Source organism: Vipera ursinii (genome assembly GCF_947247035.1).
Source record: "Vipera ursinii genome assembly, chromosome: 2".
Classification (NCBI taxonomy): domain Eukaryota; kingdom Metazoa; phylum Chordata; class Lepidosauria; order Squamata; family Viperidae; genus Vipera; species Vipera ursinii.
In genome coordinates this window covers 173,992,577-174,011,541 of record NC_139513.1, presented here as the reverse complement: position 1 = coordinate 174,011,541, position 18,965 = coordinate 173,992,577, and the positions used below count along the sequence as shown (strand labels likewise).

At 42.2% G+C, this 18,965-nt stretch overlaps 1 protein-coding gene across 1 annotated transcript; it reads right to left on the bottom strand.

Annotated features, from left to right (window-relative positions):
* Positions 1 to 1,204: 1,204 nt before the first annotated feature.
* LOC310636572 (intercellular adhesion molecule 4-like) lies at positions 1,205 to 17,002 on the bottom strand. Its single transcript, XM_083356517.1, has 6 exons — positions 16,894 to 17,002; positions 15,859 to 15,930; positions 12,062 to 12,328; positions 9,732 to 10,049; positions 6,276 to 6,596; positions 1,205 to 1,891 (listed from the first exon to the last, which is right to left on the bottom strand). Exons 2-6 carry the CDS (start codon positions 15,926 to 15,928, stop codon positions 1,785 to 1,787), a joined length of 1,083 nt encoding a protein of 360 aa, XP_083212643.1. The 5' UTR covers positions 15,929 to 15,930; positions 16,894 to 17,002; the 3' UTR covers positions 1,205 to 1,784.
* Between the last annotated feature and the right edge of the window lie 1,963 nt (positions 17,003 to 18,965).

Sequence of the window (18,965 nt, the reverse complement as noted above, 5' to 3'; positions counted from 1 at the left end):
TGAGGACCTTGGGGATTAGGCACACCACATCAGCGCCCTTTCACCCAGCCAGTAATGGATTGGCAGAGAGGTTCATGCGGACCACCAAGGATGCACTCAAGCGAATAGTACAAGGGGACTGGAAACAGAGACTGGCCACATTCCTCCTCCATCAACACGCAACACCCTGCACAGCCACAGGCAAGAGCCCAGCGGAGCTCAGGTGGGGCAAACGCCTCATAACAACGCTAGACAGACTCCACCCAGACAGGGTATCAGCAGACACAAAGACCCCAACCCTCAAAACCAATTTCAACACAGGGGAGCAGATCTGGGCCAGAAACTACAGCACAGGCCATCCATGGGTGCCAGGGGAGGTACTAGAGCAGACAGGCCCCCTCTCCTACAAGGTAAGGGTGGAGGAAGGACTCCTGTGGAGGAGACATTTAGATCAATTAAGGAAGAGGGGCCCTGAAAGGACGGGTGAAGCATCAACGAAGGCAGTGGGGGAGGAGGCAGTGCAAACACAAGCACAGACACACACACAAACCCATTCACAGTCACCCAGAAGAACAGCAGGAAGGGCCCTGGGGTATCCATCTACCTGGCAAGTAGCTGACAGTGAAAATAGGCAGGAGCCTGATGACAGCGGGTCACAAGGAGCTAACACAGAAACACATACCCCCACACAAAACAGACCACTGCAGTCAGACCAAGAAACAAGAAGCAGAACCGCACCCACTGCAGAGCCGATCCTGAGAAGATCCAACAGAGCACACAGAGCCCCTAGCTACCTTAACGATTATGTTTGCTCTTAAGCCTGGGGGGAGGAGGAATCAAAGGGTTAAATGTAAATTTGTAAATAAGCTGTATATAGTTAAGAAGGAATGACAGAGGGTGTCTCCTCACCATGGGGGAAGGGGTGCAGTGTATGCCACTCAGCATACACAATGAACAGCTCAGCAGGAGGCTGGACAGCTCCGGATGATAACCGTTCACGCGGGAAAAGCCTGAATGGTTCAAGCTGTTGACAGCGCCAAGCATGGGCAGCCCTGGCGGGAAGCCAGGATTCAAACCCATTGGCCACTTGCACTGGCGGGAAGCCCAGGTTTGAACTGATTGGATGTCATCTACCTGGGCAGGTACAAATAGACGCCAGGTATCCCCTTTTTCCCCGGTTCGTTCTGTTCCTGAAAAAACGCATCGTTACCCAGCTCTGTGTCCATCTCTCTGTGAAGCACACGACTTTACTATATATATATCTTTGGTCATTCGGTTTTTCCCCACGTAGAATTGAAGGCGTAAAAGCAACGTTTTGACGGAATCCCATCCGTCATCCTCAGTCCTCAGGCTGGTGGCTTCAGCTTCCTTCTTCTGGGAGAAGCATGTGGTAGTGGCTGTTTGTTCCTCTTTTTTAAACTGCCAGAGGGGGTGTGTTCTGTGGGTGGAGGTGTGCTCTGATTGGGTGGGGGTGTGTTTTGAATGGGGTGTGTGTTCTGATTGGTTGGGGGTGTGTTTTGAGTGGATGGGCTGGTCTTAGCTGCCAGCCTTAGACCTGAGCTGGTGAGTTGTGCTGCTTTTGTTCGGCTTTGTGTTTGTGGTGGTGCCATGTTTTTATAGTGGGTGTCAGTTTGCTTATTGTGTGGTTTGGAGGGGTTTAAAGTGGCTGATGTTGCAGCTGTAGTTAGGTTTCTGTTTTGTGGTTGTGCGTCGTTATCATTGTGTGTTCGGATTTGCTTTTTGAATGGTTGTGTGGTGGTGATGTCATGTGATGTTATCATGAGTTTGGGTCTGGTATCATATATTCATTGATGGATCCAAAGTCTAATGATGAAGATGAGAAAGACCACCAGCACACAAATTAGCAAAGCAGCAACAGCAGTAACAGCTACAACGATAGCCAAATAGGATTCTGAAAACCAGATAGGAAGACAATTAGAAAAAGAGAATGAAACATCACAACACTATTATCAAAATATTTAGATATTTTTTGGGGGGTGAACTTTGCAAAGAAAATTTAGTGTAACATCCAACTGCGTAAATGTTATTCCGGAAGGCTAAAAGTACTACATATTTTCCAAATCAAACTAAACATGAATAAGGAAAGCTGTACTTCACATGAGACAAAGAACCAGGTTGCTTCATATTTTTTTAAACAGAATATCACATTAATATGATCTGAACCTGGTTCTGAAGAGAATATGACATCCAAAGGTATAAGTATCTATTATTTGATTATACCCTACCACCAGATTACAGTTATATTGTAAGCTGAAAATAAAAACTAACAGAAATAGCAGTCAGATGGGATATTGCATTTTACATATATTCACACAAAAATTCAGAACCATTTTTTCACTCATTGAATTAGTACATCTTGAACTCATGAATTTTTCAGACCTCTTACATTTCAAAAAATAATATTTCAGTATATTAGCACTGATTATAACAACAATTATTTATTCATTTTAGACTGAATTTATAACTCAACAGCAAAATAAAATTTTACATAAAGACAATGCTACACTAAATCTGGGGTGGTTGCAATGACTGCAGTCTTACATGTTTCAGTTCAGGGAAAGTTCACCCTGTCTTCCATTGCAGCCTGCTGAAACCTTTTCAGGACTCCACCTTAAGAAGGCACCTGGGCCCCTTGTAGTAGCAGGTCAGAGACACTATGAAGTGAAAGGCATTCTTGACTCTAGAATCTTTAAAGGGAAATTGCAGTACCTAGTACAATGGAAGGGGTACTCGCTTTGTTCTCTTTATGTGAAATGTGCTTTGATCTGTCTCGTTAGTTGGAAACATGACACCTGAGGGATCTGTCCCCAGGATCTCAAAGTGCAGCACAGCTCCAACTGCAACATACAGGCATTAACCAGCACCACAGGGGCCTCCCCAAAAATGGCTAAATTGGGAAGGCTCAATGAGTTTGATATTATTCATCCAGAAGAGTGGAGCTCACACATCTCCTGAGTAGACAACTATCTCTGGCCTAACCAGATCACAGATGATGGCCGGAAGGCGGCAACCTTACTATGTGTCTGTGGACAATCCACATTTGATATTGCTGAAAACCTGATAGCACGTATAGAGACTGTGGCCTATGCAGATCTCAAGAAAAAATTAGGGAACATTTTGAGCCAAAACACTCAGTAATCGCCTGGCGCTATGCATTTGAGCAATGTGAGCAGAGATCTGGGGAATCTGCAGCAGAGTTTGTGGCATCCTTTCACCAAGCTTTACGCCAATGCGAGTTCCCCGACCTGGAAGACAGTCTCAGAGACAGGCTCGTTTGCGGCCTGCATAATAGAATTACAGGAGCGCCTATTCACCATGGAGAAACTGACTTTCCAAGATGCATTGAAGGAAATCATGGCAGAAAAGGCTGCCAGAGGGGCAATGAAGATTCTCCGGCCACCTAAAACACAGCCCCACAGTGATCCACCAAGAGACTGAAGAAGGCTCGGGAGAGGCCAGTGAGAGTGAAGAAATCAATTGTTTGTGGAGAGAGCCACCCAGACGGCCATGCTCCACAGAGCAAGCAACTTCCCCACAGAGCTGCAGAAGCTGTGGGGGACAGCATGAAAGAGCAGAGTGCAGATTCCGTACAGCAGTATGCCGTGCCTGTGGAAAGCAAGGGCACCTTGCCAGAGTTTGCAGAGGTCGTCAGCGGGAAATGAAATCTGCGACACAGCAGCACAAGGGGAAATGGCTCCCAGGACAGAACAGAGTTGAATACTGCTCAGGAAGACGTAGCATCCAAAGCAGAGGGGCCCAATGTTCCATCAAAGAAAAGATAAGACTCCAATTAAGACTACAAGGGGTCCCATACTCCATGGAGCTAGATACTGTATCGGCCCTGTCCATTATCTCCTCCAGGACTTTCTACCACATTTGCAAATGTAGTTGATGGCGGGTCTGCTCAAATGATCGAGCTTAGTGCTAATGGACTTCCAGAATTGCTGTGTTCCCATAAGGGGGGGAAGCTACCATTAGAGTAAAATTCAGAGAGTTCGAGGGTCCCCTCAGTGTAGTGGCCATAAAGGGACCATGTACCAACCTCATAGAACTGGACTGGTTCAAGGCCCTGGGCATCAGGATGATGGGCATCCATCAAACACAAATAGCTGATCTAGCAGCAGTATACCAAAAATATGGTGACGTATTCAGCACAGAGTTGGGACAATATAAAGGGGCACCCATTTCATGTAGCCTTGATCCAGCAGTAACTCCAATCGGATTAAAACCGTGCAGGGTTCCCTTTGCATTGAAGCCTAAAATTGATGCAGAACTAGACAAGCTGGTACAGCAGGGAATGCTCCAACCGGTGGACTGTAGCCAGTGGGAGACTCCAATAGTGACCCCAGTTAAGCCTAATGGGGACGTTCGCATGTGCACAGACTACAAGTGCACCATAAACAAGGCACTACAGCAGCATGCTTACCCTGTACCAATAGTGAGCCACATTCTCACTTTGCTCCAGGGAGGCCGAATCTTCACTAAGTTAGACGTCGCCCAGGCCTACCAGCAGCTACCGGTAGATGACACTACCGCAGAAGCACAAACAATTGTCATACACAGAGGTGCATTCCGAGTGCGCCACTTGCAGTTTGGGGTAAGTGTAGCACCAGGGTTGTTCCAAATTATTATGTAACAAACACTGAAGAACATTCCCGGCATCTGCCCATATTTTGATGACTTCCTGATTCCAGGGGAACATTCATATTTGGGCAGATTTTTCTAGTATTGGGATTGATTAAGGGCCTGTGGGCTCAGAGTATAAATTATAGGCATTTTTCTAGTAGTGATTGGTTAAGGCCCTGTGGCTCAGAGTATAAATTACAGGCAATTGCCTGCAGTTCTCCAGTTCTAGTTTGAGTCAATAAAAGATGTTGTAACTATGCTGGTCTGCTCCTTGCCTACTGAAGCCCACTACACAATAAATATGCTGCCTTTATTAGCTGAAGAAATATATTAGCTGAAGAACAGGGTAGGAAAGATTAGTCCTTATTTGAAAAATATTGACGAAACATAGTTAATTAAAGTAACTTTCTAAACATAACTAAACAAGCAGGAACTGATATGAGGAGGAGATCTAGAATAGTATTCTTCTTGACAGTTAGAATAATTAACCAGTGGAACAACCTGCCTCCAGATGTGGTGAATGCTCCAACACTGGAGGTTTTTAAGCAGAGACTGGACAGCCATTTGTCTGAAATGGTGTAGGTTTCCTACCTGAGCAGGGGGTTGGACCTCCAAGGTCCCTTCCAACATCATCATCATCATCATCATCATCATCATCATCATCATTATTATTATTATTATTATTATTATTATTATTATTATTATTATTATTATTATTATGTTGTTGTTGTTGTTGTTGTTGTTGTTGTTGCTGCTGCTGCTGCTGCTGCTGCTGCTGGCTGGTAACCTCAACATTATGATGTTATATAACAAAGAAAAGTCTCTGAGCATGTACTGTATAAAGTTCTTTTCTCTCATACCTGAGCAGTCACATGCTTTTCCTGCATACTTATAATAAAGTCTTCTGTTATACATGTGGGTGAAAGAGAGACTTTTGGGCAGATCCTGGTTTAAAATCTCAGCATTTTGATTTTAAACACTAATCAGCCTTCCTTTGATGGCATTCTGAGATCTGTCATAGAATCATGGGGCTGGAAGAGACTTAGACAGGGGTCCTTATTCTACCCATGGTTGTTCAATCTTTTCTTGAAACTCTCTAGAGATGAAGCACCCACAATTAATCCAAATGTTGTAGAAAATATGTCCTTGGCAGTCATAAAGCTTACAGTTCTGATGTTGTAATCTTTTTTTCTCCCACTGTCCATGTTTTATCCTCACTTGGGACCTAGGGACAAGTGGCACACAACAGGAGCAGCAGTCTTCTCCCTACTTGTCTGACTGGGGACAAAAAATTGACCATATGGCATCTGACATGTGAAGCTCACTTAACATTTCCTAATGAATAAGAACTGCTGCTCTGCTCCTAAACATGCATGCTATTATGTATGCATTCCTTTTTTAAAAAATGGAGAAAGGATTAATGCAGTTTAAAAGAAAAATACAATAGTAAATGTCCACCTCTCTGTCTCTCTTTCTCTTTATCTGAGGTACGCCTGAATGGCTGTTTACCATTTATAGGTTTTTATAATAATAAGGGGAGGAGGGGGAAGCACACTGGTTGATCATCCCCAGAGAGTGGAAGCTGTTGCTGCAATGAGACAAGGGTCTGACATGTCTCTTTAGTAAAGGTTCTTGGCTTGCAAACTTACCAGCAGTCTTGAGTGAAACTTCTGAGGATTTGGTTTGATAGACTGGTTCATGTAGGCCCAAACGCACTGCTGCATGACAATAAGCTTCCTGACCATGATCCTCTGGATGGAGGGTGACTGGGAGAGTGACTGTATAGTTTTCTATTTCAACCCAAGTACAGTTTGTGAAACTTGGTGTACCCAACCTCTTTGACCCTTTAAAAAAGGTCACCACAAGATTAAGGCAGGGTTCTACTCTAATTATGTGGCATGTCAGGTTATAGGCCCAGTTTTGGCCTGGCGATAGCTTCTGGAGTTCCAGGGTCATTACCTCGAGAGGTCCTGTGGTCAAAAAGAGATAACGTTAACTGGGCTGAATGGCTGAGTTTCTTCTCTGAGAGAGATGGAATATTTCTCTTCCTTGCTCTCCTGCCAAAAGCTGGATGGGTTCAGGCTCTTCAGGGGTTCTTTCATAATTCCCCATTGACCTCTTCAAGGAGAAAGACATCCCCTCTCTGCCAAATTTGAAGATTGCTACTACTACCCATTAGAAATCTTAAAAACTTAATTTCCTTCATTGTTCTTTCCACTTCAGGTTCTGGGTACGGACTCCAGTCAATCAAGGAGTCAGAAGTAGGGCTGTGCATCACAGATAAAAAGACTAGATCCTGTATGGAAAACATCTCTTTAAAGATCTTTGCAGTAGCCCCTAAATTCCAAATTACAGCATACATTATACCTAGCTAATAGTTCAAAGGCAGACAGTTTTATAAGTCTTAGCATTTTATATGATGCCTGATAGGCTTCTTCTTCTGGGGTATTCAGGTATCTAACAAAAGAACATACTGAATGTACTTGGTTAATCTAAACAAAATTAAGTAATGATTACTATCTTTGTGAATCTATCTACTATAACAGGTAAGTATTGATGCTTCAGGACCAATTTTGTGATAGTGTTTCTTAACCCACTATTTTGTAAAGGCTCGTAAGAGAACATTTTGTCCTGAAAGGTAAAACTAGTGAGGTTTCCCTTGGAACTCTACACTGAAATGGACATTAAATGCTCAACAATTTCTAATCTTCATTTCTAATCTTATTCAAGGAACAATAAATCATCCTTAATTTGGCAGCAGAGTGTCTTGAGACTGAAACTGTTTTGAAAACCTACTTTCACACCTCAACCACCACCCTGCTCCTTTTTTAAGTAGCAACATCTTTGATGAATCACCTTTCTGGAACATCTTTTTTGCCAGTTTCCCCCCCCCTCACCAAAGTCTGTAAATATGTTAATTCATCTGATCACAGATGTCTATCCTTCACTGTATTTCAACTACACACTGAACTTCAAGCTAGCCAACCTATTTAGACTTTAGTGTGTCATGTGTAAACCCAGCACTTATTGTTAGTTTTTGCTTCAGGGTGTCAAAATTAAGTTAACTGTTTGTAAACATGGCCTCTGTATAAAACATGATGCTCTTTTTCCAGTTGTATTTCTTCGTACAGCATGCTTAAAATGCTGGGTTAGAGGCAGCAAGATTTAAATTCTACTCCACAGCTGGCCTTGGAAGCTTTCTGGATGACTTTGGACCAGTCACCTTCTCTCAGCCCAGCCTACTCAAGAGTTGTTATGGGGAAAACTAGGAGGAGCACTATGCCTCTTGAATGAAAGGCAAGATATAAATGAATGAATACTAATATAAGAGCATATAAGAATTGTCCTTTCTCATCTCTCTTTAGGGCATGTACAGAAGATATTGTAGTGTCTAGCCCTCAATCCTAAGCTAGAAGAGAAGAGCTACTCCAGAGAGGCTGCCAAGGTCTGTGTGTGTGTTGGGGGGATGCTGATTTAAAAGTCTGTTTTCATCTTTTGGCAGGACATAATTAAAAGGTGCAGATGGACGCGGTGGCTCAGTGGGTTAGGACGCTGAGCTTGTTGATCAGAAGGTCGGCAGTTTGGCGGGTCGAATCCCGAGTGCCGCGTAGCAGAGTGAGCGCCTGTTACTCGTCCCAGCTTCTGCCAACCTAGCAGTTCGAAAGCACATAAAAAATGCAAGTAGAAAAATAGGGACCACTATGGTGGGAAGGTAACAGCGTTCCGTGCGCCTTTGGCGTCTAGTCATGCCGGCCACATGACCACGGATACGTCCTCGGACAAGCGCTGGCTCTTCGGCTTTGAAACAGAGATGAGCACCGGCCCCTAGAGTCGGAAACGACTAGCATGCATGTGCGGGGGACTTTACCTTTACCTAATTAAAAGGTCAAGAAGAAGAAGATGTTGCTTTCTGCACTGGACAAGCTGGATGGTCTACTCAATAGACTATAAATCAACTGTCAGCTTTCTCCTCTTGCTACTCATTCTTTTTCCTTTCTCCTGACTCTTATGGATGTTCAAGACAACAGCTAACAACATATGGCCCTACTAAAATATATGTTCTGCACACCCTTGAGTGCAACAGAAAAGTAGTATCGTGGATTACACTGATACAGATCAACAAGGCCAGAAAGCATGGCTGTCCTTATAGATTCAGTGCAGGAATCTTTAAGGAGAGTGAGCAGTGGTTTCTCCAACTTTCCTTTCTTTCTGCAGTCAGAATCACCTACCAGAAGGAGAAATCACTGCAATCACTTTCCTGAACACACGATGGAGGAGTGGGAGACTCCTTCCAAGTGGGCACTCTCTTCCAAAAATCCAGATGTTGCTGGTTTGCCATTGAACTATCACTCTCTTTCAAAAGCCCTGTGGCAGTGTGGTAGGGAGAAGTGAAATTGGGTGCTTTAATTAATCTCTAATTCCAGTCTAATTGTACTATGTCTTTTTTTAAAAAAAACTGGTGAAGCATTTGCATTGAAGCAATACCTTGTTAAAGGGTTTGTGAATTACTGCTATTTACTGCAATGGATGTGGAGATCTTCCTTCCTTCCTTCCTTCCTTCCTTCCTTCCTTCCTTCCTTCCTTCCTTCCTTCCTCCCTCCCTCCCTCCCTCCCTCCCTTCCTTCCTTTTTTCCTGCTGACTCTTCAGTTCCCACAGCACTAGTTTTTGAAAGATATTCCAATCAGTGCCCTTGAAAATGGGGTTGTGGTGACATCTTTTCTTTTGTTACAGTTTTTGTTTAGGCCTTTGACTGCTGCAGTTGTCTTCATAGCAGAGGAGATTTGAGGCCCCAGGGTTGCTTATCCCCTCCAGTTCCAGTTCCATCTCATTTTTTTCCCCCTGGTCTTGCATGCCTCTCTATCTGACCTTATCTACTTCTATTCTGGAGGGTGGTCCCTGTAGGACATTTAAATGAAAGGCAAGAAAGGCAAATTGGGAAGACCTGCTTTAAAGGAAGTGAATGGTAGCTCAGCAAAATCTATGCAAAGAAAATCAAAGGTGGATGAACTTTTTTCTCCACCCCCACCCCATGTGGGCTGATTATACTCTGTAACCACAGGGAAGTAGGTTTAAATCAGAGCTGGGGTAATGGATGGGATCTCACCAAAAGTCCATAATGATATGCCACGGGAGGTGTTTTTCAGGAGAGGTTGTGTCGGTCTCAGATCCAGGGATGTTTGGCAGGTAACTGTCTTGTTGTAGTCATCTTCCTGAGCTATTATGCTATGATTCACCACAACAGTACCAGCTTCAGGGTGAATATAATTCTTAAAGGTCTTTACCAGAAGTTGCTCTTCCCCTTTCAGCAAGGTCACAGTGAGGTTCCGAATGGGGGCTACATCAAAAACCCGGCATGTTAAATTATACAACTTGCCCACCACCATTTCTGGTACTGGATACAGCTCAATCTTCTTTGGAGTTTCTGTAATAGAATAAGACATAGCCAAACATTTTCAATGTTTAGAGGAAAGGTGACGATGAGTAAAATCATGGCTTTTCTGGATTTAATTCCATTGCAGTTCAGGACATTTTTTTCCCCCAAAGCACATCTGGGATAGAATATATGTCTATATTCGGCCATCTGCCCTTTTCTATCACCCACTAAAGGCTTCCTTCTCCCATATGAAAAAGATAATGGATCTCCCTGAGTTCAGGGAGCGGGGGAAGGAGCTGGGGAGAATGCAGACTGTGGAAAATAATTTCTCAGCAGATTTAAACTTGAGATAAATTGGGGTGAAGCATTGATGGTTGCATTCTTTAAAAGCAATTTGCAAAATCGTGAAAGTGGCCAGCCATATTCTGCTAATCACAGAAAAGGGGCTGATTTACTTCATTAGCTAATATATACAGTTGTAGGATTTGTCTGCTCATTCCTTCTTAAGGAGGAAGGAAGAGAGATACGAGAAGAGCATCCAGCTGTGATTGCCAACATTTTCCTTGTAGCCCATGCTGCTTGCTGCTGTTGCTACAGAACATCCTCGTCTTCCTCCTTCCCTCTCTCACTTGCTCCTTCTTCTTCCCATGCTGCTCTTCCACCATGGTGCTCTACATGTGGTCATCATGTCTGAAGTGCAAAACTTTGCATAACCTCTAATTAAACAAAAAACTACTGGAAACTCTCATTCTTTGCAGTCATCTAGGGATCATCTGGATTCTTGCAAACCAGTTATGATAGCCCTACTCTATGCACTCAGTTTAGCTGAAGGCATCTGCCAAGGAATTGGCAGCAAAGGGAAACCCAGTGTCATAGTATACGGGAATGAGTTTGGGAGATAGGGTAAAGAGACAAACTCAGGAGGACGATCAGATACTGTAAGTGGCAACTTAGCCCTCAGCAGAAATACTAACAGCGCAAGTGGCTCAGAAGAGACTTTCCCTAGTTTCTTGGGCTGTAAAGAAGATCGGGAGTGGGGGACAGAGAGATACTTTCAGACTTGAAAAATTCTGTTAACTGCAATCTTACAATAAAGTAGAATCAGCTCATCTGGCCATATTTCCTGTCTGGTTCACTGTGCAAGACTGTTGCCCAGTGGCTGGCCCTGTGCTTGTGAGACTCAAGTGGTTGCCCCTATTCCAGCGGTGTTTTTATGCAGACTTACATGGAGGTATGTTTGTGTAAGATTGACCGTTAAGCCTAGAGAGACTTTGTATAGAGGTGTTTTCTTTTTACCTATGTACTGCTTGAGGGAAGCCTCTCAAGCTTTTCCTCTATGTGCCCAGACATGATTGAAAAGGTTTCAGAGGGAGGGACTTCACTGGCTGAGACACTGTAAGTGTGAAATAGTTAACACTTTCCCTAGCCTAAGGCAGAAACAAATCATCCAGCTAAACCAAGTTCTATTGCTTCATTTTACTGGAATACTTTGGGGACATTTTAGTATACAATTTTTATTGTGACTAGAGTGAGCACTAGATATTTCTAAATGCCAGATAACCACCACCTACTAGATTAGATTCCAACAGCCAAGCATTGCTTTTGAAACAAATGCTTGACATTACATTAGAACATCAAATGACTTTTCTCCATCAATGGGATGTTAGCAGCAAGGAAGTTTAATGTTTGCTTGTTATAAAGGCCTAGTTGCATGAAAACCTTTTCAACTGATGTCGGAAGGAGAAATGGGAGAAGGTGTAGTTTTTCCAAGGGGAAAAAAAATCTAAAACTTTGCTGAAAATGCGAGGGAGAAAATTCCTACTAGATGCCTGGGGACTTCTTCTGAACATTATAAATCTTCCTCTATATCTGGCAGATTTGTACTCTCATGTTTGACTTTTGGCTCCCTGAGCCCCCATTTTCTTTTCTTATCTTGTTAAGTTGAGCACCTCGTCTCAAAGAAGAAAACATTCATCCCTTTCTTCCACCGAACTGCAGTAAGGCTTCTTCACAGTGGGCAACGTTCAAAGTGATAGACTTTCATAGTGAATTTGACTTACGGTAAACTGTGACGATCGTTTCCCAAGACCTGGGTTCATTATTACAGGTCACAACACACGATGCACGGAGTGACCAGTCAACGACAATGAAAGTGAAAGCTTTCCAGGTGGGCCCGTCATCTCTATAATCATAGCTGTGAGAGGACCTCTCCTGAATATCACAGCTACTGTTGTTGCCACTGTTGTTTGTTGTGCAATTTAGCACAAAGAGGCCTCCAAATTTCACTGCTTTTCTCAAGGGCACTGCTGGGTTTTTCTGCTGAGCTGCTGAAAACCCAAGAAAAACACACGTGTCAAGAACAGGAATTAACAAAATAGTGTCATTTCATCCTGATTTTGTCCAAAGTATTTAAATACTTCATGCAGTCAGCTGAGATCTTGCCCACCAATATCACCATGAAAAATTGGGGAAAGAAAGTTATTATAGTTACCTGCTTCTGCCTTGGCATACAGACTGATGTTTGTAAAATTTTGCATTGGGAGGTCAACTAGTATTACTGAAATGCATTTACATTTTTGGATTACCATCTGTTTCAGAACAATATATATATATATAATTTTGCCCATGAGTAAGTTAGCTGTTAGTCTATCACAGCAAAAAAATAAAATAAGCAATTAGGAGGATTCTGGTGGAAGATTTTTCTTACTAAATGTTCACTAAAAAGCACACACATGCCTCCTCAGTATGTCAATATTTTCACAGCTGATCTAGAATAATATTTTCTAACTCTTACCCCCTTCTTTATTTGAGATTCATTGCAGTTTTCACCGTCTGGATTCATAAAAAATTATTTGTTAACAAATTCCATCAATACCTTAACAACTCTGATCCTATCATCAACTTTAGCATCAATGAATCTGCAAAACAAGTCCACTTCCTTGATGTCACAGTAAAATCACACAATGGACACATAGACAATATACAGCATAGCTACATACTTCTAGCTTCCACCCAGAGCACATAATCAAGCCACCCTCTCATCTATATCCAGGCACTGCACTACAACAACATTCGTTATGACCCACTTGATGGACATGCTCAAGTGGTGGAATTAAACCAGACATTCAGGAGGCTGAATGTATCCACCCAACAAGACAAATCAATAGAACCTGAATTGTTCCCAGGGAGTAACTATTAAAATACAAGCCACAAAAACAGAACAGAATACCATTGGCTGTCACTTACAACTCACCACTCAATCACACAATAGATTATTAATAATCTTATTAATAGATTATTAATAATAATGAACAGTGACACTTCATTTTCTCAAGTACAATATAGTGGCACTATATTTTAAATAAGCAGCCATCGACCGTGAAGCAGATTCTCACAAGGAACAAGAAACAACAGGACAATGACGCTAAAACAGGAACCTCACCGTGCCACAAATCCAGATGTCTATTTTGCTCCCACAACTTATACCAATGGCACCATCATCAGGTCCAGTAAGTACCCTCTAAACCAGGGGTGTCAAACTCAATTTCATTGAGGGCCGCATCAGCATTGCGGTTGCCCTCAGGGGGCCGGGTGGGCGTGGCCTACTGGGTGGGCATGGCCTACTGGGTGGGCGTGGCTAGGGTGCGTATGGCCTACTGGGTGGGCGTGGCCAGCTCTACATCGTTCGCATCAAGGGTGCCTATGTGGGCCTGGGCAGGAGTGGGACAGATCTGAGGGTCTCTGGCAGAAGGAGGGTCTCTGGGCCAGGGACAAGGCAGAGGGGGCCGTTCCCTCACTATTTCCAGGATGGCTTCGCGGGCCGCATGAAACCACTTCGCGGGCCGCATTCGGCCCCCGGGCCTTGTGTTTGACATGTCTGCTAAACTAAAGTGACATACTCCATCATCTGCCAGCAATGCCTTTCTGGATTCTAGAGAGGATAAACAGGGAAAACTTCGCAGAAAAGTCCAAAAAAGCTAAACCAAAAAATGCCACATTTTACTGAGAGATATGCTGACAGATGCAGGAAAAATTGGCAAAGTTTTCCCATAACATTTTTACCTCTGTCTACTTGTGCTTAGTTGTGGCTTCTTTTTGTGTTTTTCAATGTCACTATTCAATGCAAAACTTTTCTTACCTTCCTATCTCATTATTCTAATAATAAAAAGAGCCAGTTTGGTGTACAGTAGTGGTTAAGGCACCAGGTTGGAAACTGGGAGCCTGTAAGTTCTAGTCCCACCTTAGGCATGAAATCATTTGGATGTCAAGCAGCCTCTCTCAACTCTAAGAAGAAGGGAACGGTAAAATTTCAGGCTATCTTAAAAAGTCTCAACAAGCACAATGGCTTTTTAACACGTTACAACTATTAATTGATAAGGTACTTGTAATGTGTCTCGCATGTAGCCTGCATCTAATAACCACCCCATCCTCCCTCCCCTTTTCACCCCAATTTAAATCTTGCCTCCCTCTAGCCACTCTGCAGACAAGGAAGTGAGATGCAGCTCATAACAGCTATGCCTTTTAATAAAACACTGGAAAATGTGCTACCAGACTCCTGATTTTTTTGTCACTCTGAGTGTGCTCACTTGTTTCCCCTTGCTAGAGATGGAAAGAACCAAAAAGGTTTGCCCCCTGCTTTTCTATGGGAAGGTACACTGGAAGACAAATCCATCATCCTTGACCCCTGAACATGCTGAAATCCAGAGAGAACCAATTTAACGTTCTGGATTTAACACCAGTATTGTTCCAGAATCTTCATGATCTTAGGTCCATCACTACTGTACAAACTAACCTTTCTCACAGGCACGTTACGGCAAGGATAAAATCAAGAACTCATGTTAAATTTCTTGAGTTCGCACACAAAGTGACAAGTGGCCACGTTTGCAGTGTGCATTTATTACATCTAATCTTTACATAATACGGTTGAGAAATGTGTTGCTTCAGTCCACACAAGGACGGTTTCTGTCCGTCCTGATAATGGCCTGAATGCAAAACACTGCCTCTCAGGATATTTTTTCTGAGTTGTATAGATTAGAAAAGGCCAAGGCAAACTTCTTCTGAAATGGAAAGAAGCCAGACAGGGTTAAAACATGCCGAGTTTTCTTGTCTCAAACCAGAGGGGTGGGATGCTAGCTGGAAAAGACTCTTTTTATTGAAAAATATCATTTTATCATTTATAAGTTTATACCCTAATTAATCCAATCTTATAATTCATTCATTTACACTGTGGTGCTAGTATCTGGATCTTCCACTTGTGCAGAAGACAGCAAGACTTATACCTTTACTATTACTATTAATAATGCATTTCTCTACGTGTAGTTTCTGAAGATTCTTCCCAGGTGCAGCTTATTTACAATATTTATATATAGGCAGCTCATGAACTTAAATGAAAAATATACAACCATACAATAAACATACATTGAAAGAAAATGTATACTGTACTTAAGACCATAGCCACAAAAACCTGGTTAAATGTATGTGCAGAAATCAGCTAAAATTAAAAGTATAGCCAGAGTTCACTTCTTGGAAAAAATTTAAAATACTACTTAATTTTGTGCTACCCCTGAGAAAGCACTTTCTCTATACAGTAGTCTGTCTTGAAAGGAGATCCAGGTTTCACGTTGTTAAGTTAAAGACTCAATTATTCACATATGGATAGTTCATAAAATGAAGGGGAGTAATTCCCAAACATGCAATGCTTGTGCCTCACCACCCTGTTGAATGACACAACAGAGGCTGTAGCTTAAAGCAGATGGTGGGTCACAGTTTGGAAAGCCAAGCAAAAGACCTACAAGGTGAAGACAAAGTCCAGAATGGAGATTAAGTTCTTCATTGGTTCCAGCTTCAGGACACTTACTTGAAAGAGCCAAGAGGAATCCAATGCAACACAGAAAGGCAGTGAAGAGCTTCCAAGTTTTCACCTCCATCGCTGAAAGGAAATGGAAAGAAGCATCTCATTGACTTAGAAAAGGTCTCCTTCAAAAATCACACTAGAATAAATCACCAGGAACAACTGTGAAGAGGAAGACCAAGCTCAGTTTCAACCTCTGACTCCGGGACCCAAGAGTCCATTCCTATAGCCTAGGAGCGTCCACACCTTTTGGCATGCAGAGAAATATTTGAAATCTTCCTTGACATGCTGTCTAGAAAACACAAATGCAAGATAACTAGCCCTGAATGTTCCCCTACATTCCAACGTGCAAATGAAATGTTTTAGTTCCATTTTTCCTTTCCATTTGTTTTTCCTTTGGTGATATCAGGTTGGGCTTTTGTTCTTCCAACTAATTTTTCCTTGTAAACTGAAGACTTGCTACAAGTCTTGGAACAGTTTTAATCTGTTGCTGTTGCTGGTTTTATTCATCAGTTTAGACATTTTGGTTTCTTCTTCACGTGCTTCAGTGTTGTAATGTTTGAATGTGGATTTTTTGCTTTTCGATTTTTTTTTTGTGCTTCTTATGCCATGAGGTGTAAAAGATTAGTCTTTCCTTATCTTTCATAATTACTGTTTTTACTGTTTTTAACCGTTTTACAATTTGCTAGGTTCCCCCCACCCCTGAAAATATATTTGCAACCCCTGATCCCAGGGCTTCTTGGGTTTTCTCACATCTTCTAGAGCTGCTTTTTCTTCTTAAACGTCTCCCCTTTTCCTCCCTTGCCTTGTGACAGGAAATTCAGGACAATTTTATTTTCTCCTCATCAAAGCCTTCTGAAGTGAAGGAAGCTTGGAAAAAAAACAAATTTGCTCAAAGCATCTTTCTACTTTGCTCCCATAGTCTGTTCTCCACCCCTTTGCCTGTTTAGATCCATTTGGCTGATTTCCTGTGAAATGAAGGTTTTGGTCTCCTCCCCATATTGAAATGATAAAGAGATTCAGGAGGTTTTCATCACTTACGTGCACTGGTGGTAGAAGTGGCTCAAAGGAGGAAGAGCACCTGAGGAAGACAAAGTGGGCTTCCGTGTGGTTGGTGCAGTTGTCTTGCTACAAGCCTTCTGCAGTCAGTGGCCCACGAGGTTTCTGTTGCTAGCGGTAGTAAAAGTCAGGCAGGCAAAACGTCTTCCTGCTGGGAGAAGATAAGGCCACCAGCTTTTGAGTTCTTAGAAAGACAACTCTGAAGGAGAAGGTCTTTGCATTAATAACAAATATTGGGCGTTAATCAACCAGAGTTAACACTACTTAGGTGGTGTCTTGCTCAATAGTAGTAACTATGAGAGGGATCTCAGATTCCTAGTGGACAATCATTTAAATGTGAGCCAGCAGTGTGCTGCAGCTGCCAAAATAGTCAACACAGTCTTAGGCTACATTAACCGAGGGATAGAATCAAGTGAAGTGTTAATACCACTTTACAATGCCTAGTTAAGGCCACACTTGGAACACTACATCCAGTTTTGGTCACCACGATATAAAAAAGATGTTGAGCCTCCAGAAAGAGTACAGAGAAGAGCAACAAAAATGATTAGGAGACTAAAACATACAGTATAGGGAACGGTTGCTGGAATTGGGTATGTCTAGTTTAACGAAGAGAAGGACTATGGGTGACATGATAGCAGTGTTCCAATATCTCAGGGGCTGCCACAAAGAAGAAGGAGTCAAGCTATTCTCCAAAGCACCTGAAGGCAGGACAAGAAGCAATGGATGGAAACTGATCAAGGAGAGAAGTACCCTAGAATTAAAGGAATTAAACACTGGAAGTTTTTAAGAAGAGACTGGACAACCATTTGTCTGAAATGGTATAGGGCAGGGGTCTTCAAACCTGGCCCTTTTATGACTTGTGGACTTCAACTCTCAGAATTCCTCAGCCAGGCACAAGTCATAAAAGGGCCAAGTTTGAAGACCCCTGGTATAGGGTTTCTTGCCTGAGCAGGGGTTTGGACTAGAAGACCTCCAAGGTCCCTTCCAATTCTATTATTACTATACTTTTAATAGCACATATATTATTATTAATTATATATTTTGTAGCAGCAGCATTTTCTGGGGAGTAACTCTCATTGAACAAAACAGGTATTTTCTTTCAAGTATTGGCAGGTCTATCTCTTCCATGGAAATCAATAGCATCTTTTAAAGGGAAGGGAAGGGAGGGATGCACACTACAGCCTCCAAAGTCTTTGCAGCTCATTCAAGAGTTATGTCTGACAGTTGGTATTTTTGCCCTCAGCCAAAGGTGCCCAATCCAGTCCCTCTTTGCAGTGGAAGAAGTCTAGAGATCCCATAACCAACAGTTTCAGCTATGCTCAAATTATAGAAGGGGGGGGGGCGAAAGCCCTAATAAGCAGGCATATATATAGAATGAAGGCTATTGCTAAGCACATTGATTTGTACTTTAGATTGTAAGCCGCCCTGAGTCTTCGGACAAAGGCAGGATATAAATGGGATTAAAAAAAAATTAAATCCACCACTTGCTGTGCTACAAAGGCAATTGGAAAGTGCATTCTAATGTAGAGCATTAGTTTCTGGAAAATAGTTTTCTTGTAAGATACCAGAAAACTCCAAGCTTAAAATTCATTAAGATGACAACAATTTTGGGATTAAAAAGGCACAGAGAGGATGTTTAAGATGATAATTACTCAATAAAGAAGAGAGCAGAAGGCATAACTGTATATTTTTTTCTCATTTCTTTATGCTCTTTTTCTTTCATCTTTTGTTTGTTCATTTTTACAATATTGAAAAATTCTAATACATATATACATTCATTATATATGAAATTACTGCAGCAACAATTTATGGAGGCTTCCCAGTACAGCTGATCTGACCCCACTGATCTATTAAGATGGCTGATGAAGATTAAATGAAATCAAAGAAACACTTCTTTCCAATCGTTCATCATTGGTTTATTTATTAATTTTATATCCCATATTTATTATTTTATAAGTTAAGTGAAGGCAACAAACTTACCCAATACTTCTTCTTTCTCTTATTTTCCCCACAACAGCAATCCTGTGAGGTGAATTGGGCTGAGAAAGAATAAC

What these genes read in the sequence shown, in the direction of transcription:
- LOC310636572 (XM_083356517.1), bottom strand. Translation starts at nt 15,928, where the DNA reads ATGGAGGTGAAAACTTGGAAGCTCTTCACTGCCTTTCTGTGTTGCATT. An exon ending in ATTCCTCTTGGCTCTTTCAA is followed by an intron (nt 12,329 to 15,858) that starts GTAAGTGTCCTG and finishes TTGGGTTTTCAG; the next exon opens with CAGCTCAGCAGAAAAACCCA. An exon ending in AGTTTCACTCAAGACTGCTG is followed by an intron (nt 1,892 to 6,275) that starts GTAAGTTTGCAA and finishes TCTGGTTTTCAG; the next exon opens with AATCCTATTTGGCTATCGTT.